General features: G+C 37.9%; 1 protein-coding gene across 1 annotated transcript in view; it reads right to left on the bottom strand.

The window, feature by feature from the left end:
- Positions 1-3,606: 3,606 nt before the first annotated feature.
- Positions 3,607-18,919, bottom strand: part of LOC138623679 (voltage-dependent calcium channel subunit alpha-2/delta-2-like) — a 39,282-nt gene continuing 23,969 nt past the window's right edge. The window contains exons 14-38 of the mRNA XM_069703353.1: positions 18,575-18,624; positions 18,301-18,390; positions 18,117-18,182; positions 16,844-16,918; positions 16,660-16,734; positions 16,446-16,517; positions 16,162-16,233; positions 15,198-15,259; positions 14,976-15,052; positions 14,832-14,892; positions 14,653-14,750; positions 14,474-14,564; positions 14,316-14,378; positions 14,117-14,220; positions 13,936-14,034; positions 13,693-13,784; positions 13,540-13,587; positions 12,752-12,823; positions 12,331-12,483; positions 12,198-12,250; positions 11,921-11,976; positions 11,569-11,692; positions 11,353-11,462; positions 11,154-11,236; positions 3,607-9,586 (exon numbers count right to left, since the gene is read on the bottom strand). Of these exons, the coding sequence (XP_069559454.1) occupies positions 9,473-9,586; positions 11,154-11,236; positions 11,353-11,462; positions 11,569-11,692; positions 11,921-11,976; positions 12,198-12,250; positions 12,331-12,483; positions 12,752-12,823; positions 13,540-13,587; positions 13,693-13,784; positions 13,936-14,034; positions 14,117-14,220; positions 14,316-14,378; positions 14,474-14,564; positions 14,653-14,750; positions 14,832-14,892; positions 14,976-15,052; positions 15,198-15,259; positions 16,162-16,233; positions 16,446-16,517; positions 16,660-16,734; positions 16,844-16,918; positions 18,117-18,182; positions 18,301-18,390; positions 18,575-18,624 (2,060 nt within the window). The 3' untranslated portion in view covers positions 3,607-9,472. The remainder of the gene's footprint in view (positions 9,587-11,153; positions 11,237-11,352; positions 11,463-11,568; positions 11,693-11,920; positions 11,977-12,197; positions 12,251-12,330; positions 12,484-12,751; positions 12,824-13,539; positions 13,588-13,692; positions 13,785-13,935; positions 14,035-14,116; positions 14,221-14,315; positions 14,379-14,473; positions 14,565-14,652; positions 14,751-14,831; positions 14,893-14,975; positions 15,053-15,197; positions 15,260-16,161; positions 16,234-16,445; positions 16,518-16,659; positions 16,735-16,843; positions 16,919-18,116; positions 18,183-18,300; positions 18,391-18,574; positions 18,625-18,919) is intronic.

Genomic DNA, 18,919 nt, shown 5'->3' with positions numbered 1-18,919 from the left:
AACCTTTATTTGCACAACAAAAACAAATTACTACCAAAATACTACTCATTGGGGGGAGAGAGAGATGTCGTCACAGCTCCAGGACTGAAAAAACACTTGTGTACTAATCAAACATGAAATGTCTGTGAGCTTCATGATATAGAGTTTTAGTGTTTTGTTGCTCAAATTGAAATCTGAATCTACAACAAAAATACACAAAAGCCACTATGATCCATATTTCGACCATGTTTTCCAACTTTTTTCATGTTTATTTGCAACACTTAAATTATTCATAGGGAATTAGTTAATAAAGGAGAAGCCTGCATTGATGTCACAATGCAAAACATGTACCATGGAGTAGTTGCAGTATGTCTGACAAGCCTTCGTCAAAAACTATTTTGATGTGTTTTCACAACCAAAATGTTTAATTTTTGTGATAAGACAGAACACACGGTCTCCTGTGTGACCTGAATGCAAATATGAGCTCAAGGGCTCAAACTGGAGCTTAAGCTCACCAATCAACCTTGTTCTTTGAATCCACACAAAGAAGTGGAAAACCCACAAGTTGTTGGTTGAGGAAGAGTGCTGTACCAGACTATTAACTTCTCGAAACTTGTCATCAGTGAGGTTGCTAAGCAACAATCTGAGACTCAGTCAGATAACAGTCAGCTTTATGCAACAGACACATTTTCAGTTTATAGTAATGAATTTTAAAACATTATTGTCACAAAGCAGGGAAAATTCAACACGAGTATTTAACAAGCATACTTTGAATATGTCTACTGCAACATACTAAGACAGTAATTTCAATATATTGTTTACGATGAGGTATGTTGGATTGCTGCTCTCCTTACATGCAAATAATTAAAAGTGAGTTACACAAATCCTTTGGGGTAAAGCAACCATTCAACATGTGTTTTCTCTGTGGGAAGTCTTTTCATTTACATCATGAAAACTGACAGCTGACTCCTCCCACCACTAATCTGCATGCACCTGTTTGCTCTTGGATGTATGGCACCATGTGAGTCAGACACGACATGATTGTTAGAGGTCTCTCTTTACTACACACAGGAGACAGTCCAACATTTTATGAGTCTTTGTCTACCTATACTCTGTGTGTCTTGTCTCTTGTTAATTCTTATGGATAAACACAGCAAAATGTACAATAGTATTTTTCTCTGCATACTAAAAAACTTTAAACCCTGTCCAAACCAAAACTCTGCCAAGTAAGTGTATATTAGTGAAGCATTGCATTCACTATATTGCATTAATTCAAAAGACACCACAATAAGCACTGTAATAAACCTTTGTCAACGAAGAGAAATATCTGATTACATTATAATTACAATATCTGATTGTTAGTCGTTTACCCAGTTAACAACAGAGGATCTCCGATTTTGACCACAAATGAATTATGAAAGCAACATTGGTTCCATTTTACACAACCAACTGAATACTATTTCACAATTTGAAGGTGTATGTCTTCTTGAAATGGAAGCATATATTAAATACTGTATATTTGTATTTGTAAAAACTACCAAACACAAATCAATACACATTGAAACATCTGGTGCATCAAACACATTTGAGTTCTCCTCTCTGATTAAATGTAATTAGAAGCAGTTTTACCCAAAGAAAGTCACACTCTGCAGCAGACCTACAGTTCTTCTCCTCTGAACTCTTCATCTGCTCTGTCTCTTATGTTCATCTTGTGAGGTTCAAGCTACTAAGCTTTGCTAGATAAACCCAAAATGATGTGTTAAAATGACAATACGATTTAAATCGTTTTGCATTGACTGTCTGATACCATACAACTAAATCAAACTGTGTTTCTCTTTAAGCCACGTAACGAGCTATCACCTATCCAAATACAACTACTGAAAGCAGCTGACGGGACTGTTGGTTCATTGAATCACAGAAGCCAAAACATCCTACAACTCACATTCAGAGCGGTTAGTGCCAGGGACCTATCGTCTTTCCTCTGAGGACTGCAGCCTTCTGTTTGATACCCTCACTGACTGACATCGAAAGCAAACGCCCATGAGGAGCATGCCAGCTGTTTGTTTCTTGGATTTCTTTACTGGTCCTCACCCAGCCTGTTGAAAATTCATGTTATAATCCTCAACAGCTGAAAGAGAAACACAGTCCCTCTGCACTAGATTTAGGAAGACCTGCTCACTGGAATGTACTGAAGTGATAAGACCTGGAAGCCTAATCTTAAACTGAAATCGTCACCCACTTTTAAACATTTAAAGAAACCAAAATGGAAGAAACTTCTCACTTATCTACCACATGGCTGAGGAGGTCAGAGGGCCAAGGTCATGGCTGATCTGCATAGAAATATATTTCTCACAGTCACCTAACAGTAATGTAAAAATAGTTAGCAATTGTTTTGTTTTGTTGTTAAAATTGTTAATCTGCCATGAAGGAGGAACAAAGCAACATACTCTCATTTAATCTAGTGCCAACACAGTTCATTAATTGCTCATTCAGTTTACAGAAAATTAACACTGTTAATCAATTGATTAAGTCTGACAAAAAAATAAAGTCATTCTCAGATTCAACTCTCTCTAATGTGAGGGTTTCCAGCCTCTTTGTCTTATATAATAGTTGGCACAATCCAACAAAGGAAGGATGACCCAAACCTACAGCACTGAGGCAGATTGAAGCGAACAGGACTTTACTTACAAAGATTTGAAGGATATACAGAGGTAGGAAAGAGGGAGAGAGAGACTGGGGCCCTCTTGTGGGTGGATTGAGTGACACAGGAAACAAACTGGATAATGGAAACAGCAGAAAGATTAAAACCAAGACAGTAATAAACTGAATCTCTTCTGGCTTTGGACTTTTGATAAAATAAGATTAGTTTAGACTTTTCGAACTGCTGATGCAATTTTTTTTTTTGCTATTTTGTGGCATTTTATAAGCTAATAGATTGATTGAAATAATAATAAAATGATGAATGAATAAAATAAACTAATCAGTAGTTTCAACCCTACTTTTATTTTGGAACAATTATTTAATATTTCAGGCATTTGTGGTTGTCCTACTGAAGATTTAGGCCTTCATATTTTGGGACTCCTGAGATACTTCCCTGCATTTAAATATTTGAATTTCCTCATACAAATACTGCAGAGAAGTGGGTAAAATACATTTTGCAAGTGATTCAAGTATTTTTGTTTTAATTTATTTCAGTCATGCTGTCATTTATTTAAATCCCGTGCTTCCCACAGATGGGGCGAGGAGAGTTAATGCAATGCTGTGCTAATTTATGCTTTTGCCCCTTTGTATTTTTGTCATTTCTAGCTCATTTGGGTTTAGAGGCATATTTTAGAATGAGAAAATTAACTCTTAAATAATATGCATGACAAATATTTGAGTAAATACCTGCCTCCTCAAACCAGTCACACATGTCAAAGTATGCGAAACCTTTCACAGTAAATTGTTTTTGGCTATGAGGAGACCGCCTGTCGGTTAAACTGAAGGCCCTTGTAGTGTATAACATATTAAGGCAGTGTGCAGATGTGTACAATCGTCCGTGCAGGGCCACTGTGTATGTCTCTGTAAATATTAACATGATCCGTCAAGAAAACAACAAGTCAGTGAAGAACAACAACCATTCAATGCTCAAGTGAAAAATATCAATAGCATTTAATCACCAAAGATAAAAACATTTAAATATCCATTTTGTAATGTGACTGACAAAATCTTTACAAAGTTAGCCTTCATCTTCTGCTGACTGCTGCTGTCTGTACAAAAATGAGGTGGCATTGGAGACTGGCACAACGAGAGGAAACTGTCCAGAGTAAACAACAACGTCAGCAAAATGAAAAGCAAAGTTACAGCAAAAACATGAACATTCTTATCGTTTGATACTCAGTAAATTAAAGGACATAAGACATACAAGATATATACTGTAGATCATTTTTGTTTTGCTATTTTTCTTGTAAACTGCTTCAAGCTTCAAACACATTCAGTTCCTTTCTGTTCAATACAAATATCATTCACAATACCCATATAAATAAACAAATATATAAAATAACATAAATAAATTAAATAAGCAACACTTAGATCTATTTCAAAAACAAAGTTAAGTAATAAAGGGGTGTCCCCAGACATGCCACTGCCTTATTTGTTTGTTATACAGCCTTTAAATGCATGAATCAGTTCCAGTGTTTTTATATCACTGGAAGACCTTTTTCCTAGGTAAATGAATAAAGTTTAATCAGGCAGTATGATGCTCATAACTCTAAACTTCTCTGTGCTTTTACTTGCTGCCAAAAGATCTAAATTGCAAACACTGACTGGTACTGTAGGCTTCACTGAAGTCAAACTTTCAGCTTCATTCATTTACACGTAGCAAAGAGCTCAGCGGCCCCCAGCTTCTCCCAAAATATCCACAGAGGGCACAATCGCTTCTCTCCACAGAGATAGAGTTGGGTGTGGACAGGAATGTAAGATATCCATCAGACTATGTACACAAATCTGTAAATTGTTCAAAATATCATGCAAATAAATACCAGTAATTTAAAACGAAACTACAACACTGACCTCAACAGTAGTAATATATTGTACTGCAGGCTATAAAGAGTTCCACAGAATGTCTTTCCTCAGTGTACAACAGTGTTGTTTTCATAATGCAAAACAACCTAAAGTAAACACTGTAGGTCTCAGAATAACAGCTGTTTTTCTGCTTGGTATCTTTTTTGAAAGCAGTGCTTGTGCTGAGGTCGTCAATCAGTGTTGAGCTTTAATCTGCTTCTCGGCGTCCCTGCCATGCTTGGGTACAGCAGAGATGCACAACAGTAGGTAATACTGTACATAAACATTCACTCATTTCAATCAGTCCTAACTGAGAAGTACATGTTTCCGACAGGCGTCAAATATAGAATATACAGTGTGCAGATGGGATGAAGTACAAATCTATGAAAATGGACAGTGTCTGTGCTTTGATTCAAGGCTGAACCACAGTGTAGAGATAAACGACACGTAGCAGAAGGGCAGCAGGGTTCGTTCCTGGAGGGGAGGCCAGCTGCTCGACTCACTCTTGTTGTGCTCTTTCATAAATGTGCTCCTTCAAAAATGTTTCATAAAGAGCAATCTTTTTAACATTCCCTGGCCGAGGAATCTTTTTAGAGCTCAACCATTGCAACCTTTTGAAATTCAAGTGTGTCTTTCATACGGATGAATGTCCACATCTCCAGTAAGATCCGAATATCCCTGCCATCCAAAATGACGAGTGCAACAAGGCACTGCAGGGTGGAACACCAGGCAGACAGAGAAAAACAGCATTTTACAAATATTTTGTCAAAAAAGCTTTTTAAAAATATCACCTGTTATCTGTGCTACCAGATCAAATGATAACACAAAAAGACATAAGTGACTGAATCACTGTGGGAAACTGTTTTCTGGATTTAATCCTGCATCCTTTAACTTCCTGTCACTTTCTCAACACAAAAGTCATTTTGATGACCTAAATTCACATTCAGAAATATGTTTTCCCATTGTTAATACTTTGGGATGTTTGAGCTTCACTGTGCAGAATGATGTTGTGCAGTGTTTGACACTAGAAAGTTATTTTCCCATTCATCCACTGAAAGGGGGAAGTTTTTCTGAGGTCACCTTAGAATTGAGGTTTTGTGATAAAAGTTTGGAAGCCAATCATGGTGCAACATAAAGGTTAAAAAAAAAATTGAAACCTTCCGTGCACATAAACTGAGAATGGACTTAGAAACACAAATATTTGCATATTTATAGATTTTCTGAATTATATAAAAAAGGGGGAAAGCATAGAATTTAAAAGAACACATCAAACACGAGTCATTTCTACAAACATGGTATTTTATGTCTTAAACGTGTCTGTAGGGTCAGACAAGAAGTTTAAAGACATTAGCCTCTGACAAAGCGAAGGGTAAGGGTAAGTCTTTTGTTCTTTTGGTATTTTTGGACAATTTAAAGGCAAAACAACTATTTGAAAAATAATTGTCATGCTAATCGAACACATTGATCGAAGGTCCAATATTGTATGAAGTCAGATTTCCTTATCTTTTTTTTTTAAAGTGATAAAGTAGGTTTTAGTTGCTGTATAAATACTGTGAAAGTGCCCAAAAGTCCACAGAGAAATGAAAACAGCCTGTATTCAGCAACTGAGCCGTTTGGACTTCTGTGAGTATGTGAAATTACAAACTGAGTTTGTATTGTCACAAACTCATGTATCGTAACTCACTCATGCCATATATCAACCCTGAACACGGCACACTGTAAAATCTTTCCTGTGGAAGAAAACACTGAGTGGTCATTTTGTTTCAGAGCTAGCAAGCAACAAAGCCCCCCAAAAAAACCTGTGATTGGCCTGGGCCTGCATCACTCAGAAAAGAGTCAGCCAAACAGAAGAAAGGGTTGTTGATGTTAATGTGTTTTAAAGACACAAACATAAAACACCCTGATTTAGGTGAAGCTCCCGAGAGAAATTTAAAGGAGACGATGTAAAACAACTAAGGTTAAGACGGCAAAGAACACCAGAACATTTGAAAATATGGGACCTTTAAGCATAAAGCCTGTTCCTGTCTCGAAATAAAAGGAAACAGAAGAAAGTCAGTTTTCAACTGAACTAAATCAAATCAATCGTATGAGTTATTTTCAGTGCAACATTTCTTGCTATTGTTGTCGGAGGTCTGTTGAACCAGATCTGTCTGTCTGTCTGTCTGAGGTATGCATTATAAAACCGAAACATTCTGCCACAGTGAATCATCACATTCAATGAGACGTCAGGGGAATCTCGACAGAGGATCAAAAAGCACAGCATTGCTGATAACATATTGATAACACTAAAAGCTTTTCAGAAGCTACATTCCCCATACAGAAGCATACGTAAGTGCATTAATTCATATTTGACAAATACAACATACAAAAACGGGACAAAGAGCTTGCCATCAATCAAACAACTGATGTAACATGTTTAAAAACATGTTGGCCACATACTGACTTCTGCACATGTTTGTGTGCCTTTAGACTACATCAATAACACTGCATGTCAATTATTCTTCATTTTATCAGCTAGAATCTAAAAATATCCAATAATCATAGCTTTATTGCATTTAACACTGAAGTGTTACACGTTCCAAAACATTGCAGTCTGTTGAGGATGCACTGCTACTTGACAATTAATGCTCAGATAGTTTTGATCGTCTGTTGTTTGATTTTACATCTTACCCGACTGGAAGAACTTTAACATCATACCAAACATCTGAGGAAGGATTTCAGCACAGCAAACCTCAACTTTAACAATCATGTATCACAAGGAAACTACACAAATGTGTCATGAAAAGTCAGTGGTACTTTTCCTCGTGTTGGCTTTTCTCATCCCTTGCCCTGCTTATGTCAAAGTGCTTTGAGGAAAATAATTTATGGGTAAAAAAAACAACTTTTTAATTAAATTCTGTCCGAAATCGGGTTGGTATTTAGAGACATAAAGGACAGAGCTTATTGAGAGAGCAGAAGGAAATCATTCAGGGTCCTGTCATTTATGATACAAATAATAGTACTAAAACTGTCTTGGCAAAGGTCAGAGGTGGATTGAAAGACACTGAAGTGAATGTGGAGTTAAGGCCCGGATCTACTGCCATGTAAATACATCAGGAGCTCCTGTAGGAATGTGCAAAAATGTCTACTAGAACCTGAACATGCAAATGAAAACAGGCGCAGAGGATCAATTTTAAGACGACAAAAGCAAAGTTGCCACGAGCAGCATCTGAGCAAACTACAGGTGGGAGTCTGGCGCTTATCCAGCAGCAGATTCTGCCTATTCATATTTATATTTTCAAGTCTGTGCGTGTTGTTAAACTGTCCGCTGTGTAAATGCCTTGGACATCTTTACATATAAACAGTTAACAGTTCAGGTGGACAATTCAAAACACACAAATGCTGTTATAAGCTGAAAATCCATATAAATTACAGTATAATCAAAGCTCTTCAAAAACATCAGAAAGTGATGATGAAAAACCTAAAAGATCTGAATGAAGTTGTGTCACTGCGGTTCGGCCAATAATTGTGCTCCCCTGAATAAAAGCTAGTGCATGTGATGCAGCACTTTATGGGAAGTAACTGGCACCAGATACAGTTTTGGGTTGCTCCTGTACTCGTGCACGTGAATGTAATGCCTCTTAAAGTTACCCTGTGGAGTTTCTGACCACACAAGTAACACTATGAAGCAATGTTGATGATAGAGCAGGTTGCCCACTAATTGTAAGGTTGGCAGTTCAATCTCTGGTTTCACCAGTCCTTGAGCAAAACATTGAACCCTAAGTTGCTCTGGATGACAGACGAGCACCTTGCATGGCAGCTCCGTTGCAGCTGGTGTGTGAATAAATGGGTGAACTGAAAAGGGCTTTTTAGACCCTGTCTACAATGGTAAACTGGCAATGGCAAACCATTTACAATTTATTTAACCATTTAGAAGTGGGTCCTTGTTTAGTCTAAACGATACGCAGGTAGCGGTAAGATGCTAAGAAATGCAGCAATGCACTGGCATGGAAGAGGATAACTGATAAGTAATATGGATGTGAACAAATCAAGTTTAAATTCTAGAAAAAGAACTGCTCTGCAAATGTTTAATGGGTTTATCAGACAATCTGCTAACAAGAAAACCCCACAGAGCACCTTTAATATTTCAACCCCACTATATTGTAGAAAAATATTGTTCTTTTTAATCCACTACATATATATGACAGTTGCTGTTACAAGTGTCTTCTAATTCTGATATCCTACAGAGAAAATTATAATCAGTTTTTAAAATATAAGATTTTATAAACCCAAAAGTGTATAACATAGAATTTGCTCCATCTTGACAAACTACAACATTATATTACTGCTTAAATCAGTAATTATATTTTTAATGTATAATTTGATTCTGCTGTCAAATTAGAATTTTTGTGTTTTGATATTTTGAATTGTTAAAATGTTTCATTCAGAACGTGTAACAAAATAAGTTCCACTTGTAAAATATTGGCATACTTCCTTAACCAGTGTTGTTTTACCCACAAACAAATAAACCCAAATGTGTTTTTTAGATCTTTTAGATTTTCCCCACCAGGATCAAACTGTGACTGACCTCTGTTCCTGCTGGGTGACTGAATAGTTAAAGTACATTTCAGCTGCCCCCCCCCCCCCTGAATTTTTGTGGATTGATGATGTTGCGAAACCCATGTGCAAAAAAAATAAAAATAAAACATGCTTGTCCCAGTTTAAGTAGCATGCACACTTAACACATTCTCTTCCTATATTTTGCACTCAAGCCCTGAAATGCCAAAAAAAAAATGCATAAGTAATAAGGCCAAAAACACTGTGAGCTGATCCAGCGATTTCTTTCCATGCACTATGCACTGTGAGCTGTTTTTAGATAAAAAATAAATAAATAAAAAAAGGAGAATTTTGCAGTCGCTGTTTGATGTGACCTTCAGTAGATCCGAGCCTGAACCCAAACAGATGAGAAATGTCAGAGTATGTGCTCGTGTGAGAGATGAAAGAGAGGCAGAGTAAGCTGAATGAAGAGGAGGACTCCGATGGAGGACCGCAGAGAGTGACCCCGTCCACACTCTGACGTGTTTTCCTGCAAAGAGAATTAACTATATTAAGTATAAAATTATATTTCATTGAGAAATTATGACAAGTGAAAGTAAAAGGGTTTAACAAAAATGCACCGCTAACATTATAATTAAGGCCATCATACACCCTAGTTAGTTATGCGACATCATAGGTGTGTTTGATTTAAGTCACTTACCATGCTCACTAGGTGGTACATTAAAACATGAATTAATTAAGTCACATCAACCTTTTATGTTTTTTACCTCCACTGAGGCACATCAACATAATTTTTAATTATGTTGCATAGTTGTGCATTTTTGCACTGATCACACACTGCATGGCTCCACCCAGGTGAGACTGCCTCCCTGCCTGCATCTTTTAGAAAAACCTACATCTTCTGTGCTGCAGCTGCTGATTTGGCTCCTGTATTTTCATTCGTCACATGATTTGTAAAAAATGCCCATGTGACCATTGTTTTAAATTTGTCACAAATGCAACTTGACACAAAGCGAAGTACATCAGGTTTCAGGAAAGTACTCAGAAAGAATAAGTAGCCAGAACAAGACTTTGTTACAGTAACTAAAGCAAATTTAATTTGTTACTTCAACCCCAGATAACAGCCGACAGGAAAACTGAGGAAGATCCAATTTGCTGTTTTGTCTCTAATACCATTACCAGACGATTTGAGGCAAGAAGCCATCTGCCCCTCTGAGATCAATGAGAAAAAAATGCATCATCATTGTTAACCAGCCCACCCTCCTCTCTTTCTCCTTGTAGCAGAGAGAGTGCAGAGGCAGAGGGGTTGTTCAGTTGAGTATGTTAGTCTAGTCTGCCCGACTAGATAAAGGATAAGTGGCTAAAGGATAAGTGGCTTCAACCATGCATGGCTCTGAAATGTCTGTACCCTAACTGGGCTGTGTATTGCTCAATCAGATTGTATTGCTAAATGCCCCAATTGGGTCATGCCCCTGTTTAAAATACATTTATCACCTACTGATAATTACTGTTGATTAATATAGAAATCAAGAAGCATTGCGAGAATGAAAGACGGTTTTGATTAAAATGATAAAATTGTTGTTTTAAATTAGTCTGTGCTTCACTGACTATCTTAATAAGTAGTTACTGTAGCTAAATTCTAAATAAACAGATACAAATGATCTATTTTAATTAATGACATTTTATTTATCAGCTACATAGACCAGGCATAAACATCAATGTAATTCCTTTAGAACCAGTAACTGTTATGACCTCATAGACTGCGTTTAAGATTAATTGTAGCACGCTGCCACCAATCATACCAGACATTTAGATTTATTTCAGTTCAGGCACAATTTAAGTTCTTTTTTGAATTAACTGTGCTTTGCAAGCTACCTTTCAACATAGCTCATCTGACTCTGACCATAAGTGCAGAGCTTGGATTTCAAAAGAGTGCAAATGTGTAAAAATGAATGAGAATAAGCACACAATTTTGTTGAGAAGAGAAGAGAGACTTAATTATTCTTCAAAATATAGTTTAGGTGTACAAAAAATGGTTTTATCCTCAGACTGTTCCATTACAAGCATTCTCTTCTACTTAATGTGTATGTACTTACTAAGGCACTGTAGTCAAAGCAGGAAGTCGGGCCTTTGCGATATCGTGCGTTGCTCAGTACTTCACATGGATTTTCCTCCTGAACTGATTGCTTTTAGTAAAGGGAGGTAACAGTGAACTTAACTGCCACACAGGACGGATGAGATTTCTACCTTCAGCAGAAACCAAAGCAGCACAGAGTGCGAGAGCAGAAAGGATACACTCCGTCCTGACCTGGGTCAGTCTCTCTATCTCACAGGAGCTGCAGGGAAGCGTTTCAGCCGCCACAAAGAGCAGGTTGGTGTTTTCTATCCGCTTTGCGTGAAACAGCCTGTATGAGACAGTGATGGATTTTTAGCCAGCTCTGTGTGGACAGCACAGGCCTGAGAGCACAAACACGCTGCACACTTATTTTGCTGATGCTCCAAAAAACACACCGTGAGCAGTTTCCACAGTCCTGCAGCACGTTGTAGGAGTTTGTGGTGTTCGTAAAGTAGAACTGGCTTTGGATGGTCACACAGCTGCTTTCTCTTGTCTCAAAGCCCTCAACGAGGATATTGTCTGAAAGCCAAACACACATTCATCGTTTATGTGAACACAGTTTGATTTTTACTTATTGATGAGAGCTCAGATGTTTCTGGTAACAGAAGTTTGTTAATCCATCAAGGTCGTTTTGAAATAAAAATTCTAAAATTAGAGTTAACTTTTTTTTTTCCAATGTATTCTTTCTTAAAACAAAATAAAAATGAATGACTCATGCAGATATTTCCACAACACAGATTGCTTCACCTTGGTAAAGCCAGCTGTTGTAAGCCAGACTGTACAGAAGCTGCTGAGTCACAGACCTGAAAAAAAGGATTGTTTAAAAGTGGAGCTCATTGTGGAATCATCAATAAATAACAATAAACAAGTGTCACAGCAACACAGAGCTGAAATAACAGCGGCAGCTGCCAAGCATGACAATAATAAAACCTTGGTTTCACGTGTCTGAACACATTTAAGATTGTTTTAAAGGCCGTCTCACGCGCTCCTGGTGTCATTTAATTTGCACCAAACAAAGTCTCACCATGCCACTGTGGACGTCCACCAGGCCAAGCTCAAGACGTCAGCAATGGATGGCTGCAGAAACAAAGAAAAGTAAGAACTGAAAGCAAACTTTCCCACCATCTAAAGTCTGCCAGCCTGTTGTTGTCTCTTACCACGAAGATGCCTCTCGATGCTGCACCGGTGTGGCCGCTGCTGACCGGTTCACATGCAGACTGGTAGTGGAAGGACTGTCGTCGAGTGAAGATAGAGTTGTTGTAGAGTGCATGCATCAGGTAGGGGTCCACGTCACCGAAGAAAAGACCAATCTGTGACAGAAAGAAAGAAAAGACAATTAGAGAGGGGTCAAGAAAGTGTCGGGGAAACTGAACCTCATGGTGGTTTGACATAAACTTCTTAATTCTTCTTTAATTAATTTGGCCCTGCAATGACAACTGAGCAGAGTCAAACCCTTTAATGAGCCTGTAAAAAAAGGTACCTCTGAAACCTATAAACAAACACAATTTGAAACTGTAGAAAGTAGACAGTAGATGATCTACTGCATGGGAGTAGTCTTATCACTCGACATAGACATACCTTTTTCCAGTGATCTCTCTGATTGGACATAACCAGGAACCCGCCGTCATCAATGAGATAGCAGAGCAGGTCCTACAGACAATGAGGTATCGAACAAATACAATAGAAATGCATTGTAATACAAAGTGCTTTACAGGGTAAAATCAATAAAAACAATAATCCTCCACACACACACACACACACACACACACACACACACACACACACACACACACACACACACACACACACACACACACACACACACACTCATTCATGCACATGCATAAGCAATAAATGACTACCCTGTCAATCAAAATTTTTATAGAAACAGAAGGGAAGTCCATCAGAACACAGATAATCTCAAAATAAAGTTTGATGTGTGTAAAACTGGAAACCAAGAAAGGTTGTTTTGTCACTCAAATTACTTCAAGGTTGAGAATATAAATATGTTCTCGATCAGAATATAATACACTGGAAAATATACTTTTTCTTTCCTTTTTAAAGACAATTTTTTTGGTGCCCACATCATAGTAAAGTACTAGTTAATATTCAAAAGATTTAAGATTTGTTAGAGTGTGATATCCAACAAGTTACAAGCAGAGCACACAGCTTTATTCTCCCTCACTTTCATAAACATATTCATACACAGGCAGTACTTTGGATTTTGATAATTATACCAGACACCTTCATAGTTGTTTGTTTCATTTGGTATGATGATTGAAAGAAACAAGCAGCAACAACAGCTCTGTTTTATTCTTTAAATTGATTGTATATGATGTGGAAGTGAAAAAAAGAACTGTTCTTACATCTGTGTTCACTTCACAGTCCATCTCACAACTTCTGGATGGTCCGCACTTGTTAACAAAAACAGTAATAAGACCAGATGAGTTTTTTTATGAGTAAATTCAGTTTTACCTGGATGATTATTGGCAAGAAGTTATAGTGACGTTGTGCTGTACCTTGTGTGAGCTCTGTCGACTGTCTGACACATTGCTGGCGAGGATCTTAAACTTGTCTACCCACGCCTCCAGGTCCAGCTTCACTCCAACCACTGGGTGGTAAATCAGAGCAAAGAGAGACAAAGGAGAAAAAGTATCAGCACACAACAGAGGTGAAATATCAGAAAAAATATTTGACATGAAACGACTTAATCGCACATGGCACATAAAGTTCAGCACTGGGCACATAAAAACATTTCTTACCTGCAGGTTTGAGCAGTTTTCCACCTAAATTGACCTCTACAGCTGAACTAACCAGAATTCCAGCGGTGCCGTTTTCTCCTCCTACAGGGTCGTCTAAAGCTGCTCAGAATACACATAGATATAAATAGTTACTCATAGTAAGTCATAGTTACTCATAGTAATGGTTACTCCGGCTACTCACAGGTTCTCGATGGAGCTCTGAACATGTAGCCTTTGTTGTCGAGGCTTCGTCTGTAGAAATTTGAATTGAAGGGTTCAGGATCCTCATCCCACAACTCAGCAGCTCTGTACAAACACAATCCCAAATCGTCAAACATCTTAGATCACAATGTATTTTAACCACATTTCTCTGATTGAGTAAGTCCTTTAGTCTCACTCACATGTTGGGGAAAACACGTGTTATTCCTCCATCTGTGGATGCAAATACAGCCAGGAAGCCATACCTGTAACAATACATTTTTACCTGGTCAGATCTAGTGTTTTGGCACAATAGAAAGTGTGTATGCACACTGTGTGGAGCAACAACACGCTAACTCACGAGTTCAGGTCTTTGTTCTTCCACACCCGAGAGGCTAGCTGCCCAATAATCCTAGAATCCAAAATCAGGTTGTGGATGAGGCCTTGGTCACCTGCAACAAAGACACAAGCTGATTATCTCATCTGTGTCTGCAGCAGTGGCAGATACTGTCAAATACTAAATGCTGATGATGCACTTACACTCATCAGATTCAGGGGAGATGTCCAACATGAGAGAGAGAAAGTTCTGCAAAAACTGGGTATTGTTGTCAGAAAGCTGCAGACGCTTGCAGTATTCCCTGTGGAGACAAAATTATAAATAAGTACCTTTCTCTTACTAACAGAGAAAGATTGATATTATAAGAAATAAAGATGGTTACCTTGGAGCTAGAAATACATGTCCTGATGATTCAAAGGAGCTGGGCAGCAACGACTGCATATCTGTAACAGTGAAAAAGAGAGGGTGATGTTTCTTTTATGTCTTGTTTCTGTATGACATATTTACGAGACGCACATCTACTCACACTGGAGCTGCAGCATCACATCACTAAGGTCTGCCTGGATGTGGTACTCATTGTAGGGAGGTAATACCAGACCAAGACTGCAGGTGGCAACATCCCAAAATGAAGATGCATGAATGAGGAGACACAGAGAAGGTGGGTCTGAGAGTGAATCCATCTGTGCCTGCAGTGGACATCAGAGCTGGCTGGTTATTATTTGTGATTCATAGTATAGTATTAGCTCACCTGTAATCTGTACCGTTGATAGGAGTCCAGGTGTAACCTCTATATACGTCATCAATGTATTGCTGTAATAGTAAAAACATAGATTTATTATTGCTTTAACTAATTCATGGAATGGACTTAAAGTTATTGTTGTTGTTGTTGTTGTTTTCTGATATTTATAAACATAGCAGGAAAAATTGGTCATCTGTAAAAAACTATGATCAGTAGCATGGAAACACAAGATGATAAATCACCACAATAAGCTTTAAAATCAAAATGGATGAGAACAGCTGTCAAGGGGACCTCAAGAGGAGACTGTTTACTTCAAGAGATAATGAGTTTTCAGACTAATTCTACAGACAGTCTGTGAAATGTAATCAAATGTACTAATTATAGTTATAAAAAAATTAGGACTGGACCTTTACCACAATAACTTAAACCACTTATTTGGAAATATAATTAAAGTCAAAATGTAATTGTAATGTAATAATTAAAGTGAAAATAATTACCTTTAACGTCCATATATTAAATTATTTATTGCTTGCAGAGCTACTTTCTGTTTTAGCCTGCAGGAATAACATCATGAACTCATCGTGTAATGGTTGTGTGTCTCATCTCTACATACAGTACTCGGCACATCACTGGGATTTTAGATGATAAGTTATTTAAATCTGAACTGATTGCACTGATAAAAGAGGAGAACAAAGTTGACCTTCAGAGGAGCTCTGCAGTAATTAATAATTCAGGTAAAAACGTTTTGAATTCTACATCTCATTTCCAAATAGGTGCTTTAGATAATAAAAGTTCAACAGCAGTTGTTTAACTGTCTGAGCAGGTTGTTTCATGGACCCACTATATAGTGTTGAAAATGTACGTGTATTTGAGTCATATTCATCGTACCACAGATACAACTAAACACGTGATAGATACAGTCAGACTAAAGGGGGGAAATGTTGGAAGACATTTAAAGAGATAATTTACTTGCCTCGTCAATCGATTTGATAAGAGTTTTGACCTGCATTTCTCCCGGTCTTCCATCAATCATTTGTCGCCGGATCTACAGAATAAAAACACAAAGCTATTTTTATGATGTTAAAAACCACATGTTATGTGTGCCTTTAGTTATTTCCACAGACTCAACAGACTGGAGGGCAGCCTGTCCTGAGGTTGTGCACTGGCCCAGTAATAACTTTGAACACAAACGTAACCACAAGCAGAGAACATAAAACGCCTGAAAGCAGAGGTTTTTTAGCTCCGCTTGGTGCTCACCTCCTCTTTATTGCTGTCCTCCACTTCTGCATCCAGGAAGTCCAGCGTCACAGGCTCAGGGAGGTTCACAAGCTGAGAGGAGGATAGTCAGGAAGAGACAAAACATTAACATAAAGAAAGTAAAAATGACAGGTCATATTGAAAACCGGTGTTACAGGTTCGCTTCTCAAAGCCACTACAAACACTGTCAATATAAAGCTTTTTGCCTGATCACCTTTGGCTGGAGATTAGGATGAAGAAGCAGATATCCATTTGGATCAATGGCAAATATGTATCCATTGGCCCCGAGCTGTTTCAGACACACAAAAAGCGTGAAGAATAGCAGTCATGTGCTGCTGTGTTCTGTCCATCACGTCAAGTACAAATGAAGAGAAATGTGACAAATGTAATTTACATACATTGTATCGTGGTGTCAGTCGCTTTATTTCATCGAGATGCACGTCGACTCCCATGACACCCAATATCAGCTGATTCTTGTAAAAAAAAAATAAAACAGCAGCAATATATAAAGTAAAAGTAGTTAAAGGCAAATGTACGTTTTGGCAATGTACGTTTTGGAAATGTACTCATTTGCTTTCCTTCAGTCAGTTAAATGAAAAGATTGATGCCCCTTTCATGTCTTCACACTAAATATGAAGCTAGAGAGCTAGAGCTAGAGATATGACCCTGAAATAATGTCATGATATTTCAGGGTTTTCCTGCATAATGATATTCTTAATGATAGGATAAAATACTGAAAGAAATATATCTGAAAATTCTCATTTATTCAGGTCACAGCCAATCTAAATTTTACTCAAAGGCAACTGGACTTGCTTGAAATTCTTGAAATCGTTTCACTTCTCATCTGAAAATCTTTGTCAGTTTTCAGTTCTGAGATCAAAGTTCAGTTCAGTTCTTTCAGATGAGAGGTGAAACGTCTTCAAAAATCTTTAGTCGAGTTGCAGTTATAGTCAGTACAAACTGAAAAACCTATTAATGTGGTTAGTTTTACATCTGTTCTTTGGTAACCTAAAAACTCCCAAACGACTCAACTCGCTCTCCATTTGTGAACCAACTCCTCCACTGACGAGCGGATGTCAGCCATTGTTGTTTTTGTTCTTCACAAGTTATGCAGCATAGCATACGTCATTCTGCTAAAGTACATAACATGGCTTAAGCTATAGTAAGAGTAACAGTAAGATGTCATTATATCAACAAGTTATAACCATTTCCATTATCACAATATTCTTTTTTTCAAATGATTGTAAAAATGAACAATCCGATCTGGCACACGCCAAAGCTAAATGTAGGAGTCAATTCATGAAGCTCAGCACAAGGAAGTCACCGCACCCAATAAAAAAAAAAAAAAAAACAGACTGGTGCATATTCCTCAATCTAAACATGTTGTTTTTACACATCATTTTTTTGTACATATTAAAAAAAAAAACAAGATGTGATGTGTTAACCAGAGTTTTATAGGAGCTGTTAGGTGGATTTTCTTAAAATATAATAGAGCAGTTGTTGCACCACCCTTTTTCAAGTCTTTGTACTAAGCTAAGCTCAATGTCCCAGCTTCATATTTATCATACACACACCAGAGTGGTATTGATCTTAAAAGGTAGTAAAAAAAATCATAACCTGCAAACATAAAAATCTCCAAACCACTTGACCTGCAGTGTAAATACCATTTACCTGTGAGTTTCCATCCATGGTGAGATTGAATACTGGCATTGTACCAGTTACGACCATGCCAAGACCCTGCAGAGTCCAAAAACAAAGCTCTAAAGCATTCATCTAAATTCAAATGATGAGCTTATCTTTTCAGTGTGCGTTCAATATTTGATCAAATGCAACTGTTGGGCACATGCATTCTCACCAAAGCATCCTGATACACATTGGTCCACTGAACCTGCTTGGCATCGCTGCCTGCCAGAACCATGGGGCGTCCCAGCACGTCCAGGTACTCCTGACAAAACACAGAAATACGTGAGCAGCTGCAGCTTCCAAACAGTGGACAACATCAGGCCACGGGGGAATGGTTGTGCAAACAAATGAGCATAGCTGTTTCTACGTGAGTGAGTGAACACCACAAGGAGAAGGAGAAACAGTGAACAGGGATCAGCTGTGTCAGAGGCACTAGACAAACCCACCTGGGTGTTAATCCTTATAGCACAGATGGAACGGATCTCAAAATAGTAACCTGGCAGGCGATGGTGAAAAAAGACAAACAGAGAGAGAGATAGAGAGAGAGAGAGAGAGAGAGAGAGAGAGAGAGAGAAAGAAAGAGAGAGAGAGAGAGAGCATGTGTAAGTGGTCCTATCAGAAAAAACATTGGAGTAGTGCTTATAAATATTCCAGATTCGACTAGATGTTACTGGACCAGTGACTCAGCTACTTGAATCCCAAAGATAGGAAGCTTAAGGAGGAATACTACTGAGCTTTAAAACTGAGCTATCTGTATCTGTGCAGTTCAGTCAAGACCATTAGATCAGTTG

The sequence above is a fragment of the Brachyistius frenatus genome, unplaced genomic scaffold (genome assembly GCF_029030835.1).
Source record: "Brachyistius frenatus isolate BFR_SWC_R1_liver_20210118 unplaced genomic scaffold, ASM2903083v1 Contig_45, whole genome shotgun sequence".
In the NCBI taxonomy this organism is placed as follows: domain Eukaryota; kingdom Metazoa; phylum Chordata; class Actinopteri; family Embiotocidae; genus Brachyistius; species Brachyistius frenatus.
The sequence above is the reverse complement of the archived record's forward strand: the minus strand, read 5'-3'. Positions and strand labels throughout refer to the sequence as shown.